Below are 25,892 nucleotides of genomic sequence, written 5' to 3' on the forward strand. Positions count from 1 at the left end.
TCTGGTGTCAAGTTGGGTTAGGCCAGTGGTTGGCAAACCTAGGTTCGAGAGCTACATGTGGCTCTTTGGCCCTGAGTGTGGCTGGGCATTAGAACCACTTCTTCAAAATAGACTCACCCAGGCCGAAAACTGGCTTCTGCACATGGGCCACAAAGTTTCAATCGCATGTTTGCACGTGTTCGCCCACATGTGGTATTTTGTGGAAGAGCCACACTCAAGGGGCCAAAGAGCCGCATGTAGCTCGCGAGCTTAGGTTTGCCGACCACTGTCTTAGGCTATAGCATCCAATTAGTCAAACACTAACTCAGGTGTTGCTGTAAAGGTATTTTGTAGATTAATATCTACAATCAGTTGATTTTATTTATTTATTTTTAGAAACTATTTTCCATCAACCTTATTTCTGTTCTGTTAAGAATTTATGGAAGAACAGCTTAGGACCACTCAGTGGTTGTTTTTACCCATTCAGTGGGGGTTGCAGACCACTCTTCAGTGGCAGGCTGAGTACTTGTCTTCAGTAGGAAACTGCTGAATGGGCACAGAGGGCACCTGCACGCCTTCAGACCAGTCTGCGACCTCAGGCTGCGCAGCAGTAAACTCAGGAGCAGGAGCGGTCCATTCACCCTGAGATTCCTCCTTGGTCACAGACTTTTCAGCAGTGGCCTGCTCTTCCTTCTCAATCTCTTCAGGATCTCTGTAGAAGTACAGATCAGGCATGACTTCCCACGGGTGTTCCCGGGAGATGGTGCCACGTATGCGCAGTACTTCCTGGGCCAGCATCCACCACATCAGACCCACTGAGTGAGCCCCCTTGTTGTTGCAAGGGATGGCAATGTCTACGTAGCGCAGAGGAGAGTCTATGTTACACAGAGCGGTGGTGGGCAGGTTAACATAAGACACCTCTGTGAGAGGCTGGTGGGCAGCCCTGGGGTCAGTCACCACCAGAAGTCTTGGTTCCCAGAAGGCTGCCTGGGTCTGGTTGGTGAAGATTCCAGGAGTGAAGCGGTCGGCAAAAGGAGTGGTTCCAGTGGCAGCAGCAGACTTTAGCACAGCTCGCTGGCCAGTATTCCTGGATGCTATGACACTGACGTCAGCTGGGTTTTCAATGGCAACAATGGCCCAAGCTGCCAGCAGAAGCTTCTCCCAGGTTCTCTTCAGATTGATGATGTAGATGCCATCGCTTTTCCTTTTGTAGATGTACTGCTCCATTTGGAAGTCAAGGTTGGTGCCACCAAAGTGGGTTCCTGCTACAAGGAATTTGAGGACATCCTTCTCCTTCATTTGCAGGACATCAAGCGCTCTGGACATTGTGAAGTTTCCCTTTAAGTTATGTGGGAACCAAGAACAAAGCTGTATGGAGCCCTCCCTGGGTAGCTCGGAAAGCTACAATCAGTTGATTTTAAGTAAAGATTAGCCTGGATAATTTGGGTGGGCCTCATCCAATTAGTCAAAGGCCTTAAGAGCACAATTAAGATTTCCTTGCAGAAATTCTGTTTATAGATTGCAGTGTCAGCTCCTGCCCGTTTCCAGCCTGCCAGCCAGTCAGCCTGCCTTATAAATACCAGATTTGCCTCACTATTCCTCACAATTGCATAAGATCTATTCTTTGCTATATATAAGTAATATCCCAGGGGATATGGAGCAGATCAGTGCCACTATTAAAAACTTATTTGAGAGTTCCTATATGACCAGATTAAGGAGAGATCAGCTTCAGCTCAGTTTACAGATGGGTCAGTTCAGTTTGTGAGTGAAAAATGAACAAGGACAGCATCTGCATTATAGCCACATTCAGGGGTGAAGAAATATTGAACAGAAACACAAGCAGTGCATTTGACTTGGTTTGGAAGTGGTCTATGTGAGACGATTGCATATATAGATTCCTGGGCAGTATTGAATGGTCTGGCAGTCTAGTCTGGAAGGAAAAAGGCTGGAAGATTAGAGACAAGGAGGTCTGCTGAGAGCCGGCGGCATCGCCTGCGGATGGCTGGCTAAACGCGTGCAGGGTGGGCAGAAAACAAGGCGGCGACTATGCTGCCTTCTCCGTGAGGAGCGCCCGGAGAGGCCCCAGAAAGCGCAGAGCTGCGAGCTGGGGTCGATGGCCTCGGTTGCCCACCGGGCCATGGTGGCTGCAGGGCGGTGGTTGGCACGGCAGCGCTGCGGCCCGGAGACGTGCAGGGCCTGGACTGTCGAGGCGCCGATGCCCCTGGGGCCCAGCAGCAGCGATGAAGAGGAGCCGCTTTGGCAACCGACCACAGCGGCTGCCCTCGAGGAGGATGGGGAGGGGAGGATGGGGCTCAGCGGGCGGCTGAGCTGCCCCAGCTCCTGCCCCCAGGCCAGCGAGCACCGCCCGGGAGGCAGCGACTAGAGGAGCTGACCAGGCCCAATGGACCTGAGGTCAAGGAGCAGAGAGGAAGGGAGAAGGATAAAGAGTCAGAAGGATCCATGAGAGAGAAACTAGATCAGCTGCCTCCTGCACCCCCCCTACTGAGGATGTGCCCTCAACCAAGGTACATGCCCTTGACCGGAATCGAACTTGGGACCCTTGAGTCCGCAGACTGACGCTCTACCCACTGAGCCAAACCGGTCAGGGTTGAAAAAAAATGTTTTCATTGATTTTTTAGAGAGTGAGGAAGGGAGAGGAATAGAGAGATAGAAACATCAGTGATGAGAGAGAATCATTGATTGGCTGCCTCCTGCACATGTCTTTTTGGGGATAGAGCCTGCAACCTGAGCATGTGCCTTGAATAGACTGTGAACCCTAGGTTCATAGGTTGACACTCAACTACTGAGCCATGCTAGCTTGGCTCTTGAATAGTTTTTAAAGTAACATGCTTAGTCATTGTCTTTCCCTCTTTTTAGTCACCTGTTAGTGTCACATATGTTGTTTATTGTAATTCTTCCACATCCTATATAATAAAAGTGTAATATGCTAAAAAAAAAAAAAAAAAAAAAAAAAAAGGTCTGCTGTAAAGACTGTGGAATTAACATGTGAGAGCAAAGTGTGAAGATTCCTGCATCACATGATAACACCTACAAGAGAGCATCCACTGGAAGAAGCTCTATGCCACCAAGCAGGCAAAATGATTCAGGCAGGTGAATTGGCCTTCATTAATTGCTACCAAACAATTGGCACGATGGACACACAAGCAAAGTGGTCACATGGCTGATGGAGGTCCTGCTTAACAAGGCTTATCTAGCAGAATTCCTCTGACAAGTAATTTTGGCTCAAGGACACACCACTGGTCTTGCTAAAATGTTCTTAGGACTTTTCATACCCAACCTTCTTTCTTTCCTTCCCTCTTCTCCAGAGGTCAGACCTACATCAGTCAGCTTTCCCTGACTCCTCCAGCTCCCTCCTCATTTTCCCTCTTGGGCATTCCCCCCTGTACCCCCCACCAAAAAAAAACAAAACAAAACAAAAAAAAAACCTCTTGCGCATCTAATCTAGTAGCCAACTGACATACCAAGGACCCTAAATTCGTTCATTCACTATCAAAGCTCTAGTCTTGTTTTGTAAGGTAGAAAATCTATTTAATAATTCAGCAGGGGTGCTAAAATCCTGTGAACTGGTTCCTACCAATTTATAAATGACTGATTGCTAAAACAGAAAGACAACACTCTCAAAATGGGAAAGAACTGCCAAGTTGACCATATAGATATGCAATGAGTGGACAGTGTTCTCACCTTAGCAAGAGCAGCTCCTTGAAAAGCAGACTAAACCTCAAAGTAGCATTGATATGTCTGGAACATGGAAAGGGAGAAGTACCATATGATTTCACTTATACGTGGAATCTAATGAACAAAATAAACAAAGTGGAGACAGACTCATAGATATAGAAAAGACTGACAGCTGTCAGTGGGAAAGAGATTGGGAGCTGGGTGAAAAGGGTGAAGGGACTAAGCAAAGACAAAAAAGAAAGACTCGTGGCCACAGTCAACAGTATGCTGATTGCCAGAGGGAAGTTGGGATCAGGGGAGGTAGAAAATAAAGGGGGATAAATGGTGATGGAAGTAGACTTGACTTGGGGTGGTAAACACACCATGCAATATACCAATAATATACTGTAGAATTGTATACCTAAAACCTGTTTAATTTTATTAATTAATGTCACCCCAATAAATTCAATAGTTTTTAAAAAGAATGGACCTGGCTAACCAACCCAATGTCCACCTACTGAGGAAAGGATAAACACAATGGGATCCTATTAAGTCATAAAAAGGAATTAAGTACTTCTCTGCTATATCATGGAAGAACCTTGAAAACATACTAAGTGAATTATAACCAGACACAAAAGGCCACATGTTGTATGATTCAATTGATATGAAATGTCCAGAATAGGTAAAGTCATAGAAATGGAAAGCACACTGGTGGTTGCCAGGGACAAGGAGGAGGAAATGGGGAATAACTGCTTAATGGGTACTGGGTTTCATGGTAGGGTACTGAAAATGTATTGGGACTAGATAATACTGTGAATGTGCCACATTGTTCTCTTTAAAATGATTACTTTTTAAAAAATGGTTACTTTTATTGAGGTTACATGAATTTCACCTCAATAAAAATAAATTGCAAAAAAAAGTGTGGAGACATTTATCAATCAAAAAGATGTTTAAATTTTTTAAATCAGGAAGGAGTGTGGCAGAAGCAAGCTGATGTTATGAATCGTTATCACATTCACATCAAGCTGTCCAAACCTAGTTAAGCCATACTTCTCTACTCTATGGGTCTACCTGCCAACTGGAAAGGTCACTGCAAGAGATCTAAATTTCTATCACAAAGACTAGAATTCTAGAATTCCCTGGTATTTCCACTTTCCTGGACATTTTTTTCCTGGACATTTCATTAATTGGAGTCATAAAGTCAAGGGCCATGCTTATAAACCCAATTTTAGGATACATACTCTGATAAACACCAAGCATATTCTCAGGGACAATGAATTTTGCTCAAAACTCTAGCACAGCCCGGCCAATATGGCTCAGTAGTTGAGTATCGACCTGTAAACCAAGAGATCACAGTTCAATTCCTGGTCAAGGCACATACCCTGGTTGCAGGCTTAATCCCTAATGTGGGGCGTGCAGGAGGCAGCCAATCAATAATTCTCTCTCATCATTGATGTTTTTGTCTATTTCCCCCCTTCCTCTCTGAAATCAATAAAAATGTATTTTTAAAAGTGTTTTAAATCAAACAAACTCCAGGACATGTGGCTGTTGAAACTACTGCACCATCAATAACTCTAATACTTTAGGGATTAAAGAACACAACCTCAGAGATTTTACATACAGAAACAATAAAGCATAATTGAATTTGACTATATTTTTAATTCCACTGAGTAGCTTCTTCAGCTTCAGTAATTCCTGCGGTCACTGGGATTTGAGGGGTCAAGGTCTCGGAGAATGCCGGGCCTTTTTAGGCCTATGGGATTTATCTCGGCTCCTACTTCTACTTCTACTTCTACGGCCATGTCCCTCAGCATGCCCCTCATGTGTGTCTGAGCTTCGACCTCTGTCCCTGTTTTTTTCTTCTCTTTCTTCCCTCCTGCTTGAGAACTTGTGCTCGTGCTTGGACTTCTCCCTCTTCAGCTCCCGCTCATGGTCCTCTGCTCTCCCGTGGCAGGTTGTCTTGACCTCAGGAGAACTGGGGCGGTGCTTCCGCACCTCCCTAGACTCTGGCTTCTGACCCCTCTCTGAGTTCTTGCTGCTGTGCTTTTTAGAACCAGGGTCATCCTTTTCCTTTATCATCTTGCTTCTAGGAGCTGAAGAGGAGGCTGGCTGCTCTGCCAGTTCCTCCTGATCAGTCTTGTCTTTGTCTTTCTTTCTTTTCTTTTTTTCCTTTTTGTCTAGAGGGAAAAAAAGAGGTACAATCAATAAGAAAAGGGAAATTGCCTGGCCAATATGGCTCAGTGATCTATGAACCAGGAGGTCACAGTTTGATTCCAGGTCAGGGCACATGCCCAGGTTGCAGGCTTGACCCCCAGTAGGGGGCATGCGTGCAGGAGGCAGCTGATCAATGGTTCTCTTTCATCATTTATGTTTCTATCTTACTCTCCCTTCCTCTCTGAAATCAATAAAAATATTTTTTAATAAAAAAAAAAAGGAATTGGAGGAGATGAGAGATATGCAAAAGAAAAGCATCCTTGGCAGTAGCATCAAGGAATCAGTCTATCCTTCCAGAAAAGTGCCTCTGGGAAGCCAAGTTGGATCTGTCACCCTTGATATGTCAAGTCACTGTATAAGGCAATTCCCACCCTTAATTACCTCCTTAAAAATCCAAATACAGTCATTTTCTGAGGTACTAGCAGTTAGGACTTCAACACGCATTTTCAAGGTACACAGTGCAACCCATAACACTAGCCTTCTGATGATACCATCTCTCCTTTCCCAATTAAAATAAGGTTCCCCACACTTCCTCCACCCCTCCACATATAAGAATTGATTATCAAGTCGCAGTGAATGCTAGTCAGATCAAACACTAACACTACCCAGAATCTTCTCTTAGGTCTTAACGCTTTACCTTTTTTGTGCTTTTTGGTGGGTTTGTCCTCTTCAGAGCCTTCAGATGAATTTGATGAGGGGGTGTGAGCCCCACAGCCCTTCTCCTGGAGCTCTTTGGTCACACTATCCATTTCTTCTGATTCCTTAGGAGTCCGATAGTTAGACACATGATCCACTCGGATAGTTCTTCCTTTAATCTAAGATAGACAGGCAATGCATCAGCAAAGACATCACTCCTACCAAACTATTGGAACCCAGCTGCAGAGAACCATGGTTGGAACTAAACCCACTACCTTCCTGCTAATTCTATTTCTGGAAAAATCTCTAAACAGACCTGCCCAACTGGTGTCATGCACATATACCTAGATATTAATTCCCTCAGCTCTCAGGACAGCCAGTGGGGCCCGGGGCAGCTGGAGCCCATGGGGCAATTGTATTAGGTAGCCTCCTCAGCTTACCCCAGGGGGCCATACAAATATCTTAATGTTTTACATGTGCTGTGAAGTGAAAAAGGCTGGGAAGCTCTGCCAACAAAGCAGCAGAGAAAAATGCATAACTTATATGCACAAACAGTGAATTACCTTCAATCTGTAACAATAATTTATAGTGTAATATACCATGGCAGCTAGAAGAAATTCCTGTAATCGAGCCCAGGGCTACAGCTGCTTCCTTGACACAGCAATTAGAATGAGGCTAAGGCAGACCAACAGTTGGGAGGGGAAGAGAAATCTAGTAAGACCACTGTGTTGTTTTACTTTGTTGTTGTTTTCTAGCTCTATTCAACCACTTGGTTATTTCATCCAGTCCTGAAAAGACCACGGTCGTTTTTCTTAAGCTCTCACACTTTGTCCCACCCCACCCTACCAGAACAACTGGCTCACATTAATACTTTCACTTAAATCACTCTCCCGGTGAGCAACAAAAACATTAACCCCTCGCTTAAAACAAAAACATTCAGGCAGATACCCACTTATTCTATAGGCAAAACCATCTGAAATTTGAAAAATGTCTGGCTTTTATAATTCTAATACAAAAGCAGATTTTTATTCTTATCTTTGGCCTAATCAGCTTCTGTCATCTATCCTGTTCCCCATTTCAAAACATCTTTGAAAACCTTCCTTTCATAGTGACTCCCTTGGACTGCTGGCTCTCTTAAAAATCAAGTGTGGAGCCGAAACCGGTCTGTCCCAATGGATAGAGCATCAGCCTGTGGACTGAAAGGTCCAAGGTTCAATTCTGGTCAAGGGGGCATGTACCTTGGTTGCAGGCACATCCCCAGTAGAGAGTGTGCAACAGGCAGCTGATTGATGATTCTCTCTCATCGATGTTTCTAACTCTCTATCCCTCTCTCTCTTCCTCTCTGTAAAAAATCAATAAAATATATATTTTTTTTAAAAATCAAGCATGGAACCTTGTTCCACCCTGTCCTATAGTCGCCAACTGTTCAATTCTGGTGCAATCAGGGAAAACTCTCCAAGTCAAGTGTCAACTCCCAGCCTGCGACAATGCTCATTCAACTGCAATGCTTTTCCTAAATAAGCATAGGGACCATGTGAAGCATAGGTATGCCTGACCTCAGCCCTATGTCTCACTTATAGGGGTTGGTATTAGGGGAAACGAGGACAGAAAACTTCAGAATGATTTCTGTAGAATTTGTCATTAGATTTTACCTAGAGAATATCCAGGGCCCAGTATTGATTGCTAAGTCAGTAGAGGCATATGACAGCTATGTCCTAGGTCATGCAGCCAAGATAGAGCACCAAATCTCCTAACACAGGACAGCACGGAAGAGCAGTGTTTGCTAATCTCTTTGTTTTCCAACACACCTGAGATAAGAGTGGAGTGTGAGGAGGAAAAGGTGAAAAATAGAGGCTTGTGGGGGGGGGGGAGGGGCATGGTATCTATGCTCCTAGAGAGATAAGTTGGTATGAGATGGGAAAAGGGAATAGGATAGAAGGATCATGAGCCAATGGAATTATTTCCTGGGATCATTTGTTGGTCAGTATGTCCCCATACCTCTACAACCCTCACAAAATACTCAGCTGACCAGACTGTCCTTGAGCCTGTGGAGATCAGGTGGGTAATGAAATCAAACCCCTACATGGTAAAAGTCCAGGCAAATCCTGCTTAGTAAGCACACTCACTTTTATCCCGTTAAAATTGTCAACAGCCAGAATTGTGCTCCTCTGGTCTTCATAACAGAGGAAACAGAATCCTTTGGATTTCCCAGTCTTCTTGTCCCGCACCAGATTAATGTTAACGATCTCCCCATATCTATTTATTTTATAAAAGAGTAAAACATTATTGATTTAAAATGCAAACATTTTCAGATTGGATGACAAAATAAAATTCAAATAATATAATCTATACAGGAAATATATCTAGAACAAGATAACATAGGCAGGTTAAAAATTAAGTTAGACAAGGATATAACAAGAACACCCAACTAAAAAGTGGGTGGTAATATTAAGATTGAAGATGAATTTAAGGCCCCCAAAAAGGTCCTAATACATAATAAAAGTACAAATCATGACATTTTATGCACAAATTGACAAATCAAAACATTTTAATTATGAAACTTAGAAATACAAAGAGAAACATAATTAAAGTTATGAGAGATTTTAACATACCACTTTAAATTTATAACACAAAGTTAACAAAAAAAGGTCAGGAGAGTTAATGTAACTGATATATAGTTATTTAACATAAATATAAGGAAACAAGCAATTAATAATGTAACAGTTAAATTGCTAACAAATATTAATTAATATCAGACTAGTAGATATAGAGATATATTCAAATCTTATATAAAGATGACAATTTCTTCTTCAAGAATCCTTGAAACATGTATTAAAATTGACTATAGCAGCCCTCCTTGTTTGGCTCAGTGGATAGAGCGCTGGCCTGCAAACTGAAGGGTCCTGGTTTCAATTCCAATCAAGAGCACATGCCCGGGTTGTGGAATTGATCCCCAGTGTGGGCCCGTGCAGGAGGCAGCTGATCAATAATTCTCTCTCATCATTGATGTTTCTATATCCCTCTCTCCCTTCCTCTCTGAAATCAGAAAAAAAATATTCTAAAAAATTGACTATAGCATAGGTCTCAAAGTAAACTTAGAACTTGCAACCTACTCTCCTAGCTAATGAATGAAAGAGGAAATGAAACAAAGTAAAGAAAAAGTCAATGACAGACTATTTAGAAAATTACAAAAATGAGAATAATATATACTAAAACTTACGGGATGTAGCTAAAACCAAGAAAGCAAATCTAAGAAAAGCAGATGAGAGTTAATAAAATCTACCTTACTCCTTATCCAAAGGTAAATTCCAGATAAGTTAAAGCATCATAAATTTAAAAAACAGTAATAAAATTAAAATGGGAATTAATGGATACATTATATAACATGATCAAGTACATACACCTGGGCCCGGAATCTAGCATCTTACTTGACAGAAATTACCAGAGCCCTGGCCAGTATGACTCAGTTGGTTGAGCATTGTCCCTGCACCAGAAGGTCACTGGTTTGATTCCCGGTCAGGGTACATGTTGAGGTTGTGGGCTCAAACTCCAATAGGAAGCATGCAGAAGGCAGCTGGTTGATGTTTCCCTTTCACATTTTCCTCTCTCCCTCTCCCTTCCTCTCTCTCTAAAATCAATAAAAACCTCTTTTAAAAAAATTAAACTAGAATTTAAAAAAGAAATTAAAAGAGATGACCTAACTAAGATCAGGAATTATTTAACACTATTTAACATTGTAGATATTGGCCAAGAAATTAGCAGAAAACATTTAAGAAATGAAAAAAGAAGTAAAACTGTCTCTGTTTTAAGATTATATATATTCATTAACTAGTGGCCCGATGCATGAAGATTCATGCAAGCAATGCCCTTCTTTCCCCTGGCTGCTGGCACCACCTTTGCTCCAGCCCAGAGCCGCATTTCCACCTTCCCATGCTGCCCAGAGGCCCAGAGCTGCTGGGGCTGTCGGTGCCTGCATATACAAATTAGCCTTCCATCTTTGTTGGGTTAATTTGCATACTCACTCCTGATTGGCTGGCAGGCATCACAAAGGTATGGTCAATCTGCATCTTTCTCTTTTAATAGTGTAGATATATACAGAAAACCCAACAGAAGCAATGATAAACAATGATAAAAACAAACAGCATAACAATTCAGAAAGGTGACAGGATATTAACAAAAATAAATTATTCTTTTACATACAAGCAACAGAAGATATATATTCAATGTATAAAGCCTTTATAAAGAAAACTTTTTAAAACTTCTGAAAAATACAAATATAGATTTATACAAATATAAAACCATCCCTCGTTCTTTGATAGAATGAATCAACATCATAAAGATTATCAAAATCTTCCACAAAGTTAATACTGAAATCTAATGTAATCCCAATTTAAAATACAAGTTGTGTGTTATTTCCTCTGGAGCTAGATAAGTTGATTCTAAAGTCTTTGTGGAAAAATGAACATAATATCTGGGAAAACTTTAAAAAAGAACAAAAGGTAGAAGTAACTCTCCCAGATATTAAATACACTAAAAAGCTTTTATGATGGCACATAAAGAAACAGGCAGACCAATAGAACAGAATAGAAAACCAAGAAAGAGATTCATGTGTATATGGAAAAATCCCATATAATAAAAGGCTAATGTGCAAATTGACCGAATGTTGGAATGACTGGTCTCTATGATGCGCAATGACCACCAGGGGGCAGACACTCAACACAGGAGCTTCCCCTTGGTGGTCAGTGTGCTCCCACAGGGGGAAGCGCCGCTCAGCCAGAAGCCGGGCTCTGGGCTGGCGAGTGCAGCAGTGGTGGCAGGAGCCTCTCCTGACTCCATGGCAGTGCTAAGGATATCCCACTGCTGGCTTAGGTCTACTCCCTATCAGTTGCACATACCCCAAGGGCTCTCAGACTGCGAGAGGGTGCAGGTTGGGCTGAGGGACCCCCCTCCCCCGAGTGCTTGAATTTCGTGCACCAGGCCTCTAGTCATATATAAGGGCAACATCCCACTTTGCTGATGAACAAATGGGCATTTTTATTAATGTTGTTGGGACAACTAGATAGCCACTTGAAAAAAAACATGAAATTGGATCCTTATCTCACACTATACACCAGATTATAGATGGATCAAAGATTTCAATGCATAAAATTGAAACTGCAGAAGTACTAGACGAGAACACAGATGGCTGGGTAGGGAGAAATACTTTCTAATTATGACTCATAATCCAGAAGCAATAGAAAAAAAGACTGATTAATTTGGCCACATAGAGTACTAGATGGGGAGACTATAAAGTGACAGTATGAGGGAGTTTTTGGAACTGTTCTTCATCCTAATTGTGGCGGTGATTACACAAATCTATAAATGTATTAAAATTCTTACTAAAAAGTCAATTTTATCATAAGATAATTTAAACATTATTACAAATGAATGCACAAAAATAATAATCCTGCATAGCATAAAAATCACAATATGTCAAAAGACAAATGACAAACTAGGAGAAAATATTATTTGCAATTTACATTACAGATAAGGACCAGAAAGATATTTTTTCCCTTTTGCTATAAAGAACATTATCAGGATAACTGGTGAAGCTGAATAAAATCTTTAGATAATAATATTGTATTGGTATTGATTTCCTGAATTTGATCACTATACTGAGATTAAAGAAGAGAATATCCTTGGGTTCTGGGAAATACACATTGAAGAATTTTGGAATAAATGGGAATCATGTCTGCAACTGACTCTCAAATGGTTCAAAATATATATATATATATATGGAGGAAAATAACAATAAAGCAAATATGGTAAAATGCTAATATCTGGGAGCTCTGAATAAAAGGGATAAAAGTATTCTGTATACTATTTTATAACTTTTAAGTTTTAAGCCTGAAATTCTTTCAAAAGAAAAAAAGAACATAGAAGCTAGCTTGAAGGGACTCCTAACAGACCACATTGGAATAATTTGAACATCAGGAAATAATAATGATGGCAATGTAGTATAATACATCAAACTTTAATAAAATAAGTCCATAGTAATACAATGCATGACAAAGTGTATAATAAAGAGTTAATATCCTTAATACATGAAGGGCTCTTATAAAATCAGTAAGAAAATGAGAAACAAACCAAAAGAAAAAAATAGGCAATGGATATGAACAACTGACAAAAAAACAAAACCAACAATGGCTTATAAATCTATGAAAAAATATACTCCTCACTGATGATGAAATAAAGGCAAAGTAAAATAATAATGAGAAGCCAAAGTAAAATAATAATGAGAAGCCAAATATTTTTAAGATAATGACTGCTGATTAGGAGTCAGAAAAATGGGCATTCTAGTGAGAGTGGAAATTGCTATAACTTTTTCAGAGAGCAATATCCAATGTTTATAAAACATCTTAAAAATAGCCGAAACCGGTTTGGCTCAGTGGTAGAGCGTCGGTCTGCAGACTGAAAGGTCCCAGGTTCGATTCCGGTCAAGGGCATGTACAATACATTGGTTGCAGGCACATTCCCAGTAGAGGGTGTGCAAGAGGCAGCTGGTTGATGTTTCTCTCTCATCGACGTTTTTAGCTCTCTATCTCTCTCCCTTCCTCTCTGTAAAAAATCAATAAAATACATATCTTTTTAAAAAATCTTAAAAATACTAACATATGGATCCCATAATTTCACCAAGGAAACCATCAGGAATACATACAAAGATATAGATACCACAATGAACATAGCAGTATAATTTATAGCAGCAAATACTGGAAATTATGCCCAGCAATTTAAAAAATGATAAAGTACACCCAATTAACAGTTTTCCTTAAAGTACATTCTATTATCTTCTTTATACCTTTTTTTTTTTACCAAATGTTCTATAATCACTATACATTACCTTGATAATCAGAAAACAAACTATTTTTTGAAAGCCACTGTTACCAGTGACAAAGGCAATCTTCATGAAGAGCAATGTGTGTAGCCACAGCAGAGAATTGGAATAAATCCACACACTAGCTGATCATCATTCAATGCAAATAAGACAAAAGCAGCTCCTAGATGGAAGGCTAGAGCAGGGAGAGGTACCATGAAGGGGTAGACATTACAGGCTGTACTTTCTGTGAACTTCCTGATGCTTAGCAGTTGGAAGAAGCAATCTCTATCCCAGCCATGGCCCTCTGCCTGTCAGGACTGCCCAGGCCCTCCACCGTGGCCCTTTCATATGTATTGCCCAATGTCTTTCCCATGGACTTCTCTGACTGCTGCCCAACCACTAAGCCAGTACCTTCTGCCTATGGGGTGGTCCCCAGCCATACCCTGCCATGGCAATGTCTCTGCCAGGGTGTGCTGGCTATGTTTGCTTGCTACATCCTGTTTGCCATGGTCCTCTACCTGTACATGCTATCCAACTTCCCTGCAATAGTTCTCTGCCCCTGATGGCCACATAATCCATGGGCCTTGGACCTCTGTTCCTGTGTGCTGTCAAGGCCCCCTGGCTCTAAGGACTATCTAGTCACTCTGTAGCTCTGGGGTTGTACCCAGCCCCTCTCCTAAATCTGCTGCCACTACCAGTGTGAGCTGCCAAGACGCTCTCCCATCCAGAGCTGCTGTGATCATCTCATGGAATGAAAAAGGTAAGGTTCCCCTATTCATTTGTGTTCCTCGTCAGCCTTTGATTCTCAGCTCTGGGTAAAGAGACATACTCTGCTCACCAACCTTACACTCATCTAGAAACAAAGAAAGCAAACTACTGCCTAAAACTTTTGTGGGTTTTTCCCCCCCACCAATTCTACTGTGCTTTGCCCTAATTCTACAAGGCCACACAAATGTGGGTCCAGAAGGGCCCTGTGATCATGAAATACCCCTAGTTTATAAGAGCCCAAGGATGTGGGCCAACATAGTATCTTCCTGGGAGTTGCAGTGTGTTCCATTGTAGGCCCACACTGAACAATCCTCAGTGAAAAAGCAGTAAAAATAGACCAGAATTCCCAAGACGGCCTCCTAAAACATCCAACTTCTTGGGATTTTCCACACTGGGAGAGTTCTAGAACTATGTCCTGTGATTGACCTAGACTAGAGGAGGAACTCCAGCCCTCACCATGCAGACCAGCCAGTCAACATAGAATGAAAACAAATGGCTCTTGTGATGCCACAAAAATACCTTATGAAAGCAAATTAGTCTGATAACCCAGAAGGCAGGACATGAAAAGAAACTTACTGTGAGAATACACAAATGATATCTCCTTCAGTAAGTTCATAGGGAAGTCCTCCTAGAAGAGATAACAACATTTCAGTTCAACTAACATTTTACCAAATGTCTATTAATACCATGCACTAGGCCAGGCACTGAGGGTACAAAAAAGAGTAAGCCACAAGGTCTGCCATCAGAGAACTCAGTTTAAATATGCAAATATTAACTCCACCTCACATAGACTAAGGATTAGTCAATTGCTAAGCATTTCATAGGAAATAAATTCCCCTGCAAAAGTTTCCTTCCTCATCTATAAAGTGGGGATATTAGTACTTAACTCACAGAATTGTTATAAGAATTAAATAAAACAATGAATATAAAGTGCTTAGCATCATGACTGGTGCAATCACCTCTTTGAACAAACTGTCAAATTACTGGATGTGACGCAAAGTGAATAGAGAGATGGTAATATGAACATGAACAGGCCAGAACTAATCAGATGAGGAAAATAAATTCTGAAGGAAGGGGATTAGGGTGGGAAGGAATTAGCAGTAATATGGGATAGTGGCTAAGACCATGAGTTCTAGAATCCCATAATTCTGGCTGTTCCACTTACTATGTGACCTTAAAAAGACCATTAACTTTTTAGTGCCTCAGTTTCCTCAGCTGATAATGATCTGAGACAGAAACACAAACACAAGATTTCACTTATATGTGGAATTTAAAAAAATGAAAAAACAAAACAGAAACAGTGTCATAGATACAGAGAAGAGATTAATGGCTGCCAGAGGAGAGGGAGGTTAATGGGGGATGGGTGAAAAAGTAAAGGGATTAAGAAGTACAAATTGATAGTTACAAAACTGTCATGGGAATGTGAAATACAGCATAGAAAATATAGCCAAATCCTAGCTGGTTTTGCTCAGTGGACAGAGCATCGGCCTGAGCACTGAAAGATCCTGGGTTCAACTCCAGTCAAGGGCACATGCCTGGGTTTCAAACTCCGTGCCCAGGATTCGGGCTGGATCCCCAGTAGAAGGTGTACAGGAAGCAGCCAATCAATAATTCTCATCTTTAATGTTTCTATCTCTCCCTCTCCCTTCTTCTCTGCAATCAATAAAAATATATTTTAAAAAAATAGAATATTGTCATAAGGAAGTATGTCCGATGGATCTCAGACTTAATGGGGTGATCCTTTTGTAAGTTATTATAAATGTCTAATTACCATGTGTACAACTAAAACTAATACAATATTCTATGGCAACTGTAATTGAAAAATAAATAAATAAAAACTATACAAATAATGGCAATGGTCAGAGAAACAAAGTGACAAGACTCTTAGTACAGTGAATGGCAGAAAGTGACTATCAGCAGTGAGTTGCAGGGAGAGCAAACTAGACAGGGGAGAAAATAAATATGGAAAACAGATTTATGGGCGGACAACAGAAAGAAATAAAACTGGGTGATGAATGTCGGGAGGTATGGAGGGAGGAAAAGCTGAAATGTCAGGAAGCAGGGCCGTAGAGACTGAGGGGCACGGCTGGAGAAAGATAGGAACCTCACCCAGGAAGATCCAGGCGCTATCTTTGTACTCGGAATGCCAGGACACCTTCTCCGCCACCCCAAGCTGGACCTCTCGCTCATTCAGCTCATTTATCAGCTTCACTTTCGTTAAAGGGCTGCCCAGGGGGTGGAAGAGTAGACAAGTTAAGTGCGGGGATGAAGGAGAGCAAAATTAGGGGACTAGTTTTCTGGAATTCCAGCCGCTCCCGCCCCTAGGCCGAGCAGACCACGCCAGCGCGGCAGGTCATCCCCGCAGTCCGCCCCCAACCGATCCCCATCTCCCCCCTTCTCAGAAAGAAGCTGACGCCTTACTTCATTTCCGCGGGTTTCGCGCTCAATACCAAGGAATCCACTACCGGGAGAGGCTGCAGGGCGCATGTGCGGCTCTGCCACCACCCGCCCCAGGACTAGGCGGGGTTCCGCTGCTCCAGGCTAGCTCCGCCTCACGGGGCTCAGCGCCTGCGCACTAGTGCAGGAAGTGACTTAATTCTTTGGATTGGGTTAACCCTTCAGAGAATTTTTTTCTAGTATCTACCCGTGTTTCCCCGAAAATAAGACATCCTCCGAAAATAAGACCTAGCGCAACTTTGGGAGAAAAAATTAATATAAGACACTGTCTTATTTTCGGGGAAACAGGGTAGTTTCCTCGGTCTATGAAGTAGCACAAGGGTGCGAGCCTGGTCTTTTACAAAACCCCCAGTTCCTGGACGGACGACCCCTGGCGGTGATTGGGTTAACTAAAAATGTTTGCTGAATGAAGACTTGAAAAGGTGCCAGCTATAGGGACAGAGGCCCCAGCCTTAGTTAGCTGCAGTGCAAATCCCCACACGGGCCAGGGGCCCGCGCGCGCGCACACGTGAGCGCCCACCCGCCCACACCTATCAAAGCATCCCTGTTCGGGGGGGTGGGGGGGTGTTAAGGCAGAAAAATAAAGCAGATATGTTAGAGGGTAAATCTCTTTTGTCCCTCAATTCCAATGCATAGATAACTGACAAATCGGCCTCTATAGGCTTACTTGAATACCCAGTTTTGTGTGAGAGCTGCTATACTCATTCTTTTCCTTAGTCTCTCTCCTACTTAAGCAGAAGGCAGAAGTTAATGTTAAATTAATACCTAACAGTTAAGCAGATAATGCTAGGTTGTGTGCTAAGTAATTTGCATGTATTGACCCCTCTATCCTCAAAATAACCCCATAAAGTCTGTAGTTACCATCCCCATTTTATAGAAGAAGTACTGAGGTTCGATGGAATTCATTAGCATGAAAGGTACTCTGCCTCTACCTATAGGTTCTGGTTGACTTAATCAGTTCTTACTGGGCATCTATATTTGTCCTGTACAGCAAATCTGTAGACAGGAGTGTAAGGTTGGGTTCTTTGCCCTCAAAGAGTTAATAATAGTCTACAAGAGATAAGATATATTTACTTTATAAATTTCATATTAGAAGTAATCAGGAACCCATAAAGAAAATGGTGGCATATAATGTGATTTAAGCCATATTGAAGATTTGAATCCATCTTGCATATTCCACATCAATATCTTTTCTCAAACCATGCATGGTCTAAAAGTGAAGGTCCAGAGCTGTGTAGTTCTGTGCAGACTTAGCTCTACGCCTTTCATAAAAGCACTTTGATAATTGCAGTGGTGATGACAAGTATACCCTCAATGGCTCACCATGTTAGCTCAATGTCCTGCCAAGAAGCAGAACAGAGGCTTCATTCATTCTCTGCCTCTCCCCCACTCTAAATCAGCTATTCATTAACTTTTTAGAATTACCTTGGCAATGAAAGCTAAACAGTGACAGATTGCTCATGGGTTTTATCTGCTCCTAGAAATCTTGGGTTGCTTAGTTGTACAGTTGAAGTAGCCCCTGCAGATGCAGCATTATCTGGTTGGATTCTTCAAACCAGCTGTGCTTTTGTCATCACAGTTCAAAAGGAAGCTGAAGCAAAAAGAGAAGAGTAAGACCAATTGAAAGGGAGGACAATTCAGGTATAGGAGAACATGACAAGACTGCTACTATCCAGCTGATGGGTTCAGCAGAGATTTTCTGAAGCGAGGAGAGCTAAAAACTGTCCCAGTTTGCCTGGGATGTCTCAATGGATGTGCTCGGGATTTTTAAGAATAGGTATGTAAAATGACACATAGAGATTTTCATAAGTGAATGGGAAGGAGGTGGGGTCCATAGGGCCCTCTAAACTTGTCATCCAAGGTGGCTATTAGTAATATCCACCAATAATATCCATGTAGCATCCACTGTATGCAGAGCTCAGTTCTAGATTCTGCAGACAATGCTAAGGAAACCAAAGGCAGTCCCCACATTCAAGGAAAAACTGAACAAAATGTCTAGCAAAATTAACTTCATAGTTCTTCTGTTCTGAGTTATTATCTCATGCCTCCTGACTCTTTCAGTACTCTTATAACTGCTCAGCCACTCTTCTCTAGTCTTTCCTCCCACTGGTCTCCAACATGAAGCCTCAACTTCAGCCAGACTCCACTTCTATTCATTTGCTCAAAGGCCCCTTTCATTATGCAAACTAGACACCTTTGGTGAGAGAACTCCATATCCCAGGGCCACTCTTCTCCAGCTGAATGAAAACTGCCCCAGTTCCCAAACTCACATCAAGGCATCTCTCATGCAGAAAACCTTTTCTGACCTTGCCAGCCCACAGTGATAGTTCCCACTTCTGAATTCTGCAGCACATCTCAATTCTTTTATGTTCTCTCCACAGAAAGACTGTACGATCCTTAAAGGTAAAGGCACTGCATTTTTAAGCCCTCAGCACCTCAGATCTCAAACATTTTCCTGCACACAAAGTAAGCACCCAGTACACTTATCTGTATATATAAAAGGCTAAGTGACCGACTATCCATCCATCCAACTGTCCAACCGACTGACTGGCCAGCCGATGCATGTGACAATTTAAAATAAACATTGGCAATTTAAAAATAAACATTGGCAATTTAAAAATAAACATTGACTCACACATGTGCAATACATATAAAGCTCTCTACTGGCGCCAATTGCACACATGTGTTTCAATCTCTCATTGTCGATCATGAATTTGGTTGTTTTTGTTAACATTCTGAAGTTGAAAGAAAGCGGCATTGTCAACAGAATATGTCTGAAGACCAGCTATTGGCAGAGCATGTGATGTTAAGGTTAAAATTGTAAATACTTCATCACAAGGGAAATTAGTCAAGCACTCTGAAAGTGTGTTTACTCTTAATGTGGCATACAGGGAGATATTAGAATAAGTTTAATCAATTTGTCATTTTTTAAAATATATTTTATTGATATTTCACAGAGAGGAAGAGAGAGGGATAGAGAGTTAGAAACATGGATGAAAGAGAATCATGGATCAGCTGCCTCTTGCACACCCCCTCCTGGGGATGTGCCCGCAACTAAGGTATATGCCCTTGACCGGAATCGAACCTGGGACCTTTCAGTCCGCAGACCGACGCTCTATCCACTAAGCCAAACAGGTTTCGGCTGTCATTTTTTATCAATGTTGTTTTTATATCATGTTTTTGTTGTTTTATATCATATTTTTATTGTTTTTATATCATGTCTTTGTTATTGTTATATTATATTATTTATTTATTAACCAATTTAGATATTATTAGAGGCCCAGTGCACAAAATTTGTGCATGGTAGGGTCCTTGTGGATGCCAGCTGCTGGCCAGGGGCTCTCTTTCCCCCAGCTGCCTGCCACTGCTGCATGCCGAGGCCTCCCTTTCTTTGCACCTGCGTTGGCCTGGCACCGCCAACTTATCTACTCCACCATCCTGCCATAGTCCTGCTCTCCTTGGGGCACATTGGGCCAGCAGTGCCTCCACTGTCACCACCTGTCAGCGCTGCATCCCTGATGCCTGCCATGTTCCACACCACCCCCTGGTGGTCAGCAAACATATAATTCCCAGTCAGTGGAACTCCTGCCTGTGTGGACAATTTGCATATTAACCTTTTATTATATAGGATTTTCATATATAAATTTTACTAATTTTATTTCATCTCTGATATTTCTATTATAAATAAAGGGCAAATAGCTATATTAAAATATTTCTTCTAATTAATTTCCTTTTAATGTGCATGAATCTGTGCACTGGGCCACTAGTTGGTTAATTAAATTGAAAATATATACAACTATGGTTACCTTTAGGAAACAGATGAGCATAGGGGGGAAAAGACTTTTATTTTCTATACTGTGAAAATTTTCTTACCTTTATCCAGATATTGCTTACATTTGTATTGCCATGTTATCTTGGAAGAGAAATCATGACCTTTATTATTAAGTATTTCTCTCTTGGACTGCGACCAGCACGGCTAGAGAATAGTCCATGAATCCTGAGTAGGGGTAGCTAGGGACTGAGAAAATGAAAGAAAGAGACAGACACAGAGACAGTAGAGAAGGTTGGGACCGGGTGAGACAACTGTCCTCTGATGGAGAGACAGTGACCCAGAGCCAGTGCAGCATGTTTATTATATACAGTATAATTCCAGGAAGTTTTGCTAGAGTTTAAAACAAAGGAAATTATGTGAAATAATGGTTAAAGATCAAGCTATGGTCATGATTAAAGATCAAGCTGTAATTTTTCATTCTTTGTAATCGTCACTCCTGGCTAAGTGTAGATAATTGCATCCATTCCTTTGACTGGCTGAACTTTGTTTTAAACACTAGTAAAACTTCCTGGAATTATACTGTATATAATAAACATGCTGCACTGGCTCGGGGTCACTGGCAGGCCAGTCAGCCCCAAATCAGAAAGGATGTAGTCCAATTCCTTGTGGGGCCACGCAATTTCACCTTTCAGCCAAAGGTTATGTTGTTGCTGGGACACTGTCGGCCCCAAATCTGGTTTACCACACACTTATGTTTGCATTCCACACTCTGTACGACAGCAACTTTGCAGCGTGCCCTCTTGCACTTTGGGATCACTCAGGGGATGTCAGAGAGCTGGTTTGGGCCCAATCCCTGCAGGCCAGGCCAAGAGATCTTACCTGCCAGAGGGACCCCACTCACTCCACTCACTCCTTCAAGCCACGGCACCACCCTAGGTGTGGTCAGCTAGGGAGGGGCCATGGGAGATTGGCTCCAGGGCATGTCCAGCCAGTGTCACCCAGTACTGGCCCTCCAGCCACCTTCTAATTAATTTCCTTTCAATGTGCATGAATCCATGCACCAGGTCACTAGTATAAATATATATTCAATGTTGATAAGTGCTATGAATGAAAAATAAAGCAGGGTAAGGGTACAGGCTGTGACAGAGTGTTTCTATTTTATAAAATGTGATCAATCAAAGAAGGCCTCCCTGATAAAGTGACATGAAGTCAGAGACCTGCAAGAAGATAGGGAGCAAGCCATGGGATATCTGAGAGAACAGTGTTCCAGGCAGAGGGAACAATAAGTGCAAAGGTCCTCAGACAGGAATGTGTTTGAGAAACAATAAGGAAGCCAGAGTGTCTGAAGAGGAGTAGGCAAGGAGGAGAATGACAAAATATTTTTGTTTATTTAACAAAATCTAATTTAGTAGCCAATATGTACTAGACACTCTTCTAGGTATTTTACTCACATTAACTCATTTACTTCTCACAATGACTCTATAAGGTAGACACTATTATCCCCATTTTGCAGATTAAACTGAGGCACAGTGATTAATTCACTTTACAGATGGTAAATGGTAGAGCCACGATTTGGACCCAGGTAGTGTCATTCCAAAATCTGCATTCTTAGCCACTATGCACAGGGTAAGTGGCGGCAGAGGAACAGATCGGGCAGGGGCCATGTTTAGTAGAAACTTTGTATTTTGCTCAATGTGAGGCATGAAACCATGGAAGAATTTTATTCTGTTTTACATTTTAGCAGTATCACCTTGGCTGCATACTGAAAAGTAAAGTCTCCCTCATGTTCTTGAAACTACTCCTGCACGATACGAGCACTGTGGCATGGTGCATTGTCTTGTTGGAAGAAGCCATCTCCATTGGGATATGCATCAACAAGACGGGATGAACTTGATCAGCAACAATACTTAGTTATGTTATGCTATTCAGACATTGTTCCACACGAATTAAAGGGCCCAAATCATGCCAGGAAAACATGCCCCAAATCATAACACTGCCCCCACCAGTTTGAAAGGTTGTACTCATGCATGTGGGGTGCATGCTTTCATGCTGTTTCCGCAAAATTCTCACTCTGCCATCCGCATGATGCAACTGGAAGCATGATTCATCGGACCACATGACTTTTTTCCAATGCTCAACTGTCCAAGCCTTGTGTTCCTGTGCGAATTGAAGATGTTTTATCTTGGTAACTGCAGACAGCAAAGGTGTTCAAACAGGCCTTCGGCTTCCATATCCCATATGATGCAGTGTACGGCTAATTGCCTATAAACATCAGGTGGTCATAATAATCTGTCCACTCAGTGTGTGTGTGTGTGTGTGTGTGTGTGTGTGTGTGTGTATGAATAAATATAATACAAAGTAATGAATGTCATAATGAAAGTATGAATGAAATGCTATTGGAACCAGATGAGAAATTACTTCATTCTGACTACTGAGGGTAGAAGGAGCTGGGGCTAGAAAGCAGATTGTTGGGGGGAGAGCTAGAGAGATAAGTGCAGTTGGATTGGGTCTTGATGGCAGTCACCATGTAGAGAGAAGACAGAGTATGGGTGCTATGCAGAGAAAACATTTAGAGCAGAGGAACCAGCAGAAGAGCCTCCAGAGGCAACAGCATAAAAAAATGTATGGTGTGACTAGGGGATAGACTAGGTAGGGCATCCCAGATAGATGGAAGAATTCAGGCCATTTCATGAAGGGCCTTATAGGTTAAGCCAAGAAGCTCAGATTCCAGCTTGTAGGCAATGATAAGTAATCATACAGCTCAATCATTCAGTCATTCAACCAATCAACAAGGCAGCCATTTTTGTTGAGGAACTGCTATATGCAGATACTGCATTAAATGCTGAGATTACAAAAATAAACATGCTCAATCTCAAGGGAAAACATATGTGAAAAGAGGTAATTCAAATATTCTCCCTTGACTCTGGGAATACAATGGTCATTTTATTTTATATCACCTTGGAATCAATATAAGGGATGGATTAATGCACACAAATCTTGATGTTGGGAGAGCAGTTGACTGTGGTGAGTAGGAACCAAGTGAACAGATTTCAGTGGCATAACAGGTTGACTAAATCAAATGTGGGTAGTGAGAAAACATCTGAGAAGGATGCTTAGGTTTCTGGCTTGAGAGACTAGTTGGGCAGTAACCCCCTTTACCAAACTAAGAAAGGCAGGAAGACTGCTCTGGGAGAAAACTGATGAATTCAGTTTGGAAATTGTTGAGACAAAAGTGCCTGAGGAACCAACAAAGACTGAGGAGGAAGATGAAAAATGAGAATGAAGCATCAAGAGAAAGTAGAATTCAAGAAGTGAGCAATATTATCAAACTCTGTAAAAAAGTGTTCTTGATATAAGCACCTTTAATTTTTCAGTGTTTCCACCACTTATTTCAAATTGATCCACAAACAATGTCCCCATAAGGATAGTGGACTCCAGAGGACCCACACTGGTATATCCATCCTGTACTTAACTGCCCCCATACTGAAGACTTTGGGATAATGCTATCTGATGGAAGCAAAATAGAAACTTAAAAGGGTAGATGTAGACTACACTTTCCTTTAGTTGAAAAAAATGATTAAATGTTTTATTTAAAGATCTGTTTTTTTGTTTTGTTTTGTTTTTTTTGTTTTGTTTTTTGTTTGTTTGTTTGTTTTTTGTGTTTTTTTTTTACAGAGAGGAAGGGAGAGAGATAGAGAGCTAGAAATGTCAATGAGAGAGAAACATCAACCAGCTGCCTCTTGCACACCCCCTTCCAGGAACGTGCCCGCAACCAAGGCACATGCCCATAACCGGAATCGAACCCAGGACCTTTCAGTCCACAGACTGATGCTCTATCCACTGAGCCAAACCGGCTTTGGCTAAAGATCTGTTTCTTAATTATAGGTTACCTGGAGAAATAAAGGGAGTACAAAATTATGTATTGTGTTAACAACATGGGATCTCTTCCAGAGATATAAACCTAAAGTCATGATGTATATGTAATGAACATGTGAATTTTTAGAAGGTCCATGCTTACATCAGATTCTAAAAAGGTTCCATGTGCCCAGCCACCATGGCTCAGTGGTTGAGCATCAACCTTTGAACCAGGAGATTATCATTCAATTCCTGGTGAGGGCACTTTCCTGGCTCATAGGCTTGATCCCCAGCAGACGGCATGCAGGAGGCAGCCAATAAAAGATTCTTATCATTGGTATTTCTATCTTTCCCTCCCTCTCCCTTCCTCTCTGAAATCAATTTTTAAAAATCCTATATAATAGACAGGTAATATGCAAATTAACCCTCATACTCTCACACAAGATGGCCGCCCCCATGTGGTCAAAAATGGCCATCCCCATGTGGTCAAAGATGGCCACCACAAGATGGCCAGCAGGGGAGAGTAGTTGTGGGCGACCAGGGCAGCAGGGGAGTACAGTTGGGGGCAACCAGGCATGCAGGGAAGGGAAGGCAGTTGTGGGGGACCAGGCCTGTAGAGGAGAGCCATTGGGGGGGGAGGACCAGGCCTGCAGGGAAGGGCAGTTGGGGGGGACCAGACCTGCAGGGGAGGGCAGTTGGGGGCAATTGGGCTGGCAGGGGGGCAGTGAGGTATCAATCAGGCTGGCTGGGGAGTGGTTAGGGGATGATCAGGCTGACAAGCAAAAGCAGTTAGGGGCAATCAGGTAGGCACGCAGGCAAGCAGTTGGGAGCCAGCAGTCCTGGATTGTAAGAGGGATCAGGCCTAAACAGGCAGTCAGACATCCCTCAAGGGGTCCCAGATTGGAGAGGGTGCAGGCTGGGCTGAGGGACACGCCCCCACCCCCCGAACACGAATTTTGTGCACTGGGCCTCTAGTAAAAAAAATTTAAAGTTTCCATGGTTCAGAAACAACAGCCAAGGACCACTCACTGCCTTAAAGCATCTAAGGATTATCTGTGAATACTGTCAGCCACAGATAATTTAGAGCAGTTTGCAAAGCTTAGCAGAAAGTTTTTGCAGGAAAACGTGCATGAGTTATATAAATCAAATGTTGATGAACTGGAAATACAACTGTACCCCATGGACTCCCCTCCAAGCTCAGCACAGCTGCTTGCTCCCAGCAATCTGACATTTAGGTAGAAACTTGAGGAGCTGGATAGAAAAATCTCAAACTCATGAGGAGGAGGAGGCCAGGGGGATGCATGCCTTCTAGAAAACACACAACAGATGTTCTCATACCACATGGCTATCATTTTTCAACCTTCCTCCACTGTCCAGGCCAAAATAGCAGTTTGCTATACCTCAAGCAACACACATTTCAGAAACTGCCAACGTTTTTGATGAGCTGACTTAAAAGGCAGAATTTAATTACAAGTAAGAAAGGGACAGAATGAAGAAGAAGTTGCTGAGGAGCATATGGCTATCATCACAAATCACATTTACTCTAAATTCATAATGTGAAGTCCCCATTGGCATGCAGACCGACGGAACATGTGTGCTAAACTGAACTGAGTAGAATAAGCAGAGCAGGTGTGATGAGGTGTAGAGCTAGGCCTATATAAATGGAGCTGAATGGAAAAA

The 25,892-nt window shown here is 42.0% G+C and overlaps 2 protein-coding genes across 2 annotated transcripts; both read right to left on the reverse strand.

Annotated features, from left to right (window-relative positions):
- Positions 1–379: 379 nt before the first annotated feature.
- On the reverse strand, positions 380–1,320 carry LOC118722065 (40S ribosomal protein SA-like). The gene has a single exon (XM_036443419.2). It carries the CDS (start codon positions 1,303–1,305, stop codon positions 487–489), a length of 819 nt encoding a protein of 272 aa, XP_036299312.1. The 5' UTR covers positions 1,306–1,320; the 3' UTR covers positions 380–486.
- Positions 1,321–4,076: 2,756 nt separating this feature from the next.
- Positions 4,077–16,679, reverse strand: RBMX2 (RNA binding motif protein X-linked 2). The gene is given in 7 exon segments (XM_036443418.2): positions 4,077–5,384; positions 5,386–5,831; positions 6,506–6,683; positions 8,631–8,760; positions 14,705–14,756; positions 16,238–16,353; positions 16,550–16,679. Coding segments are annotated over 7 exon segments (972 nt in total). The 5' UTR covers positions 16,555–16,679; the 3' UTR covers positions 4,077–5,339.
- Positions 16,680–25,892: the final 9,213 nt, after the last annotated feature.

This window comes from Pipistrellus kuhlii, unplaced genomic scaffold (assembly GCF_014108245.1).
Source record: "Pipistrellus kuhlii isolate mPipKuh1 unplaced genomic scaffold, mPipKuh1.p scaffold_m20_p_19, whole genome shotgun sequence".
In the NCBI taxonomy this organism is placed as follows: Eukaryota; Metazoa; Chordata; class Mammalia; order Chiroptera; family Vespertilionidae; genus Pipistrellus; species Pipistrellus kuhlii.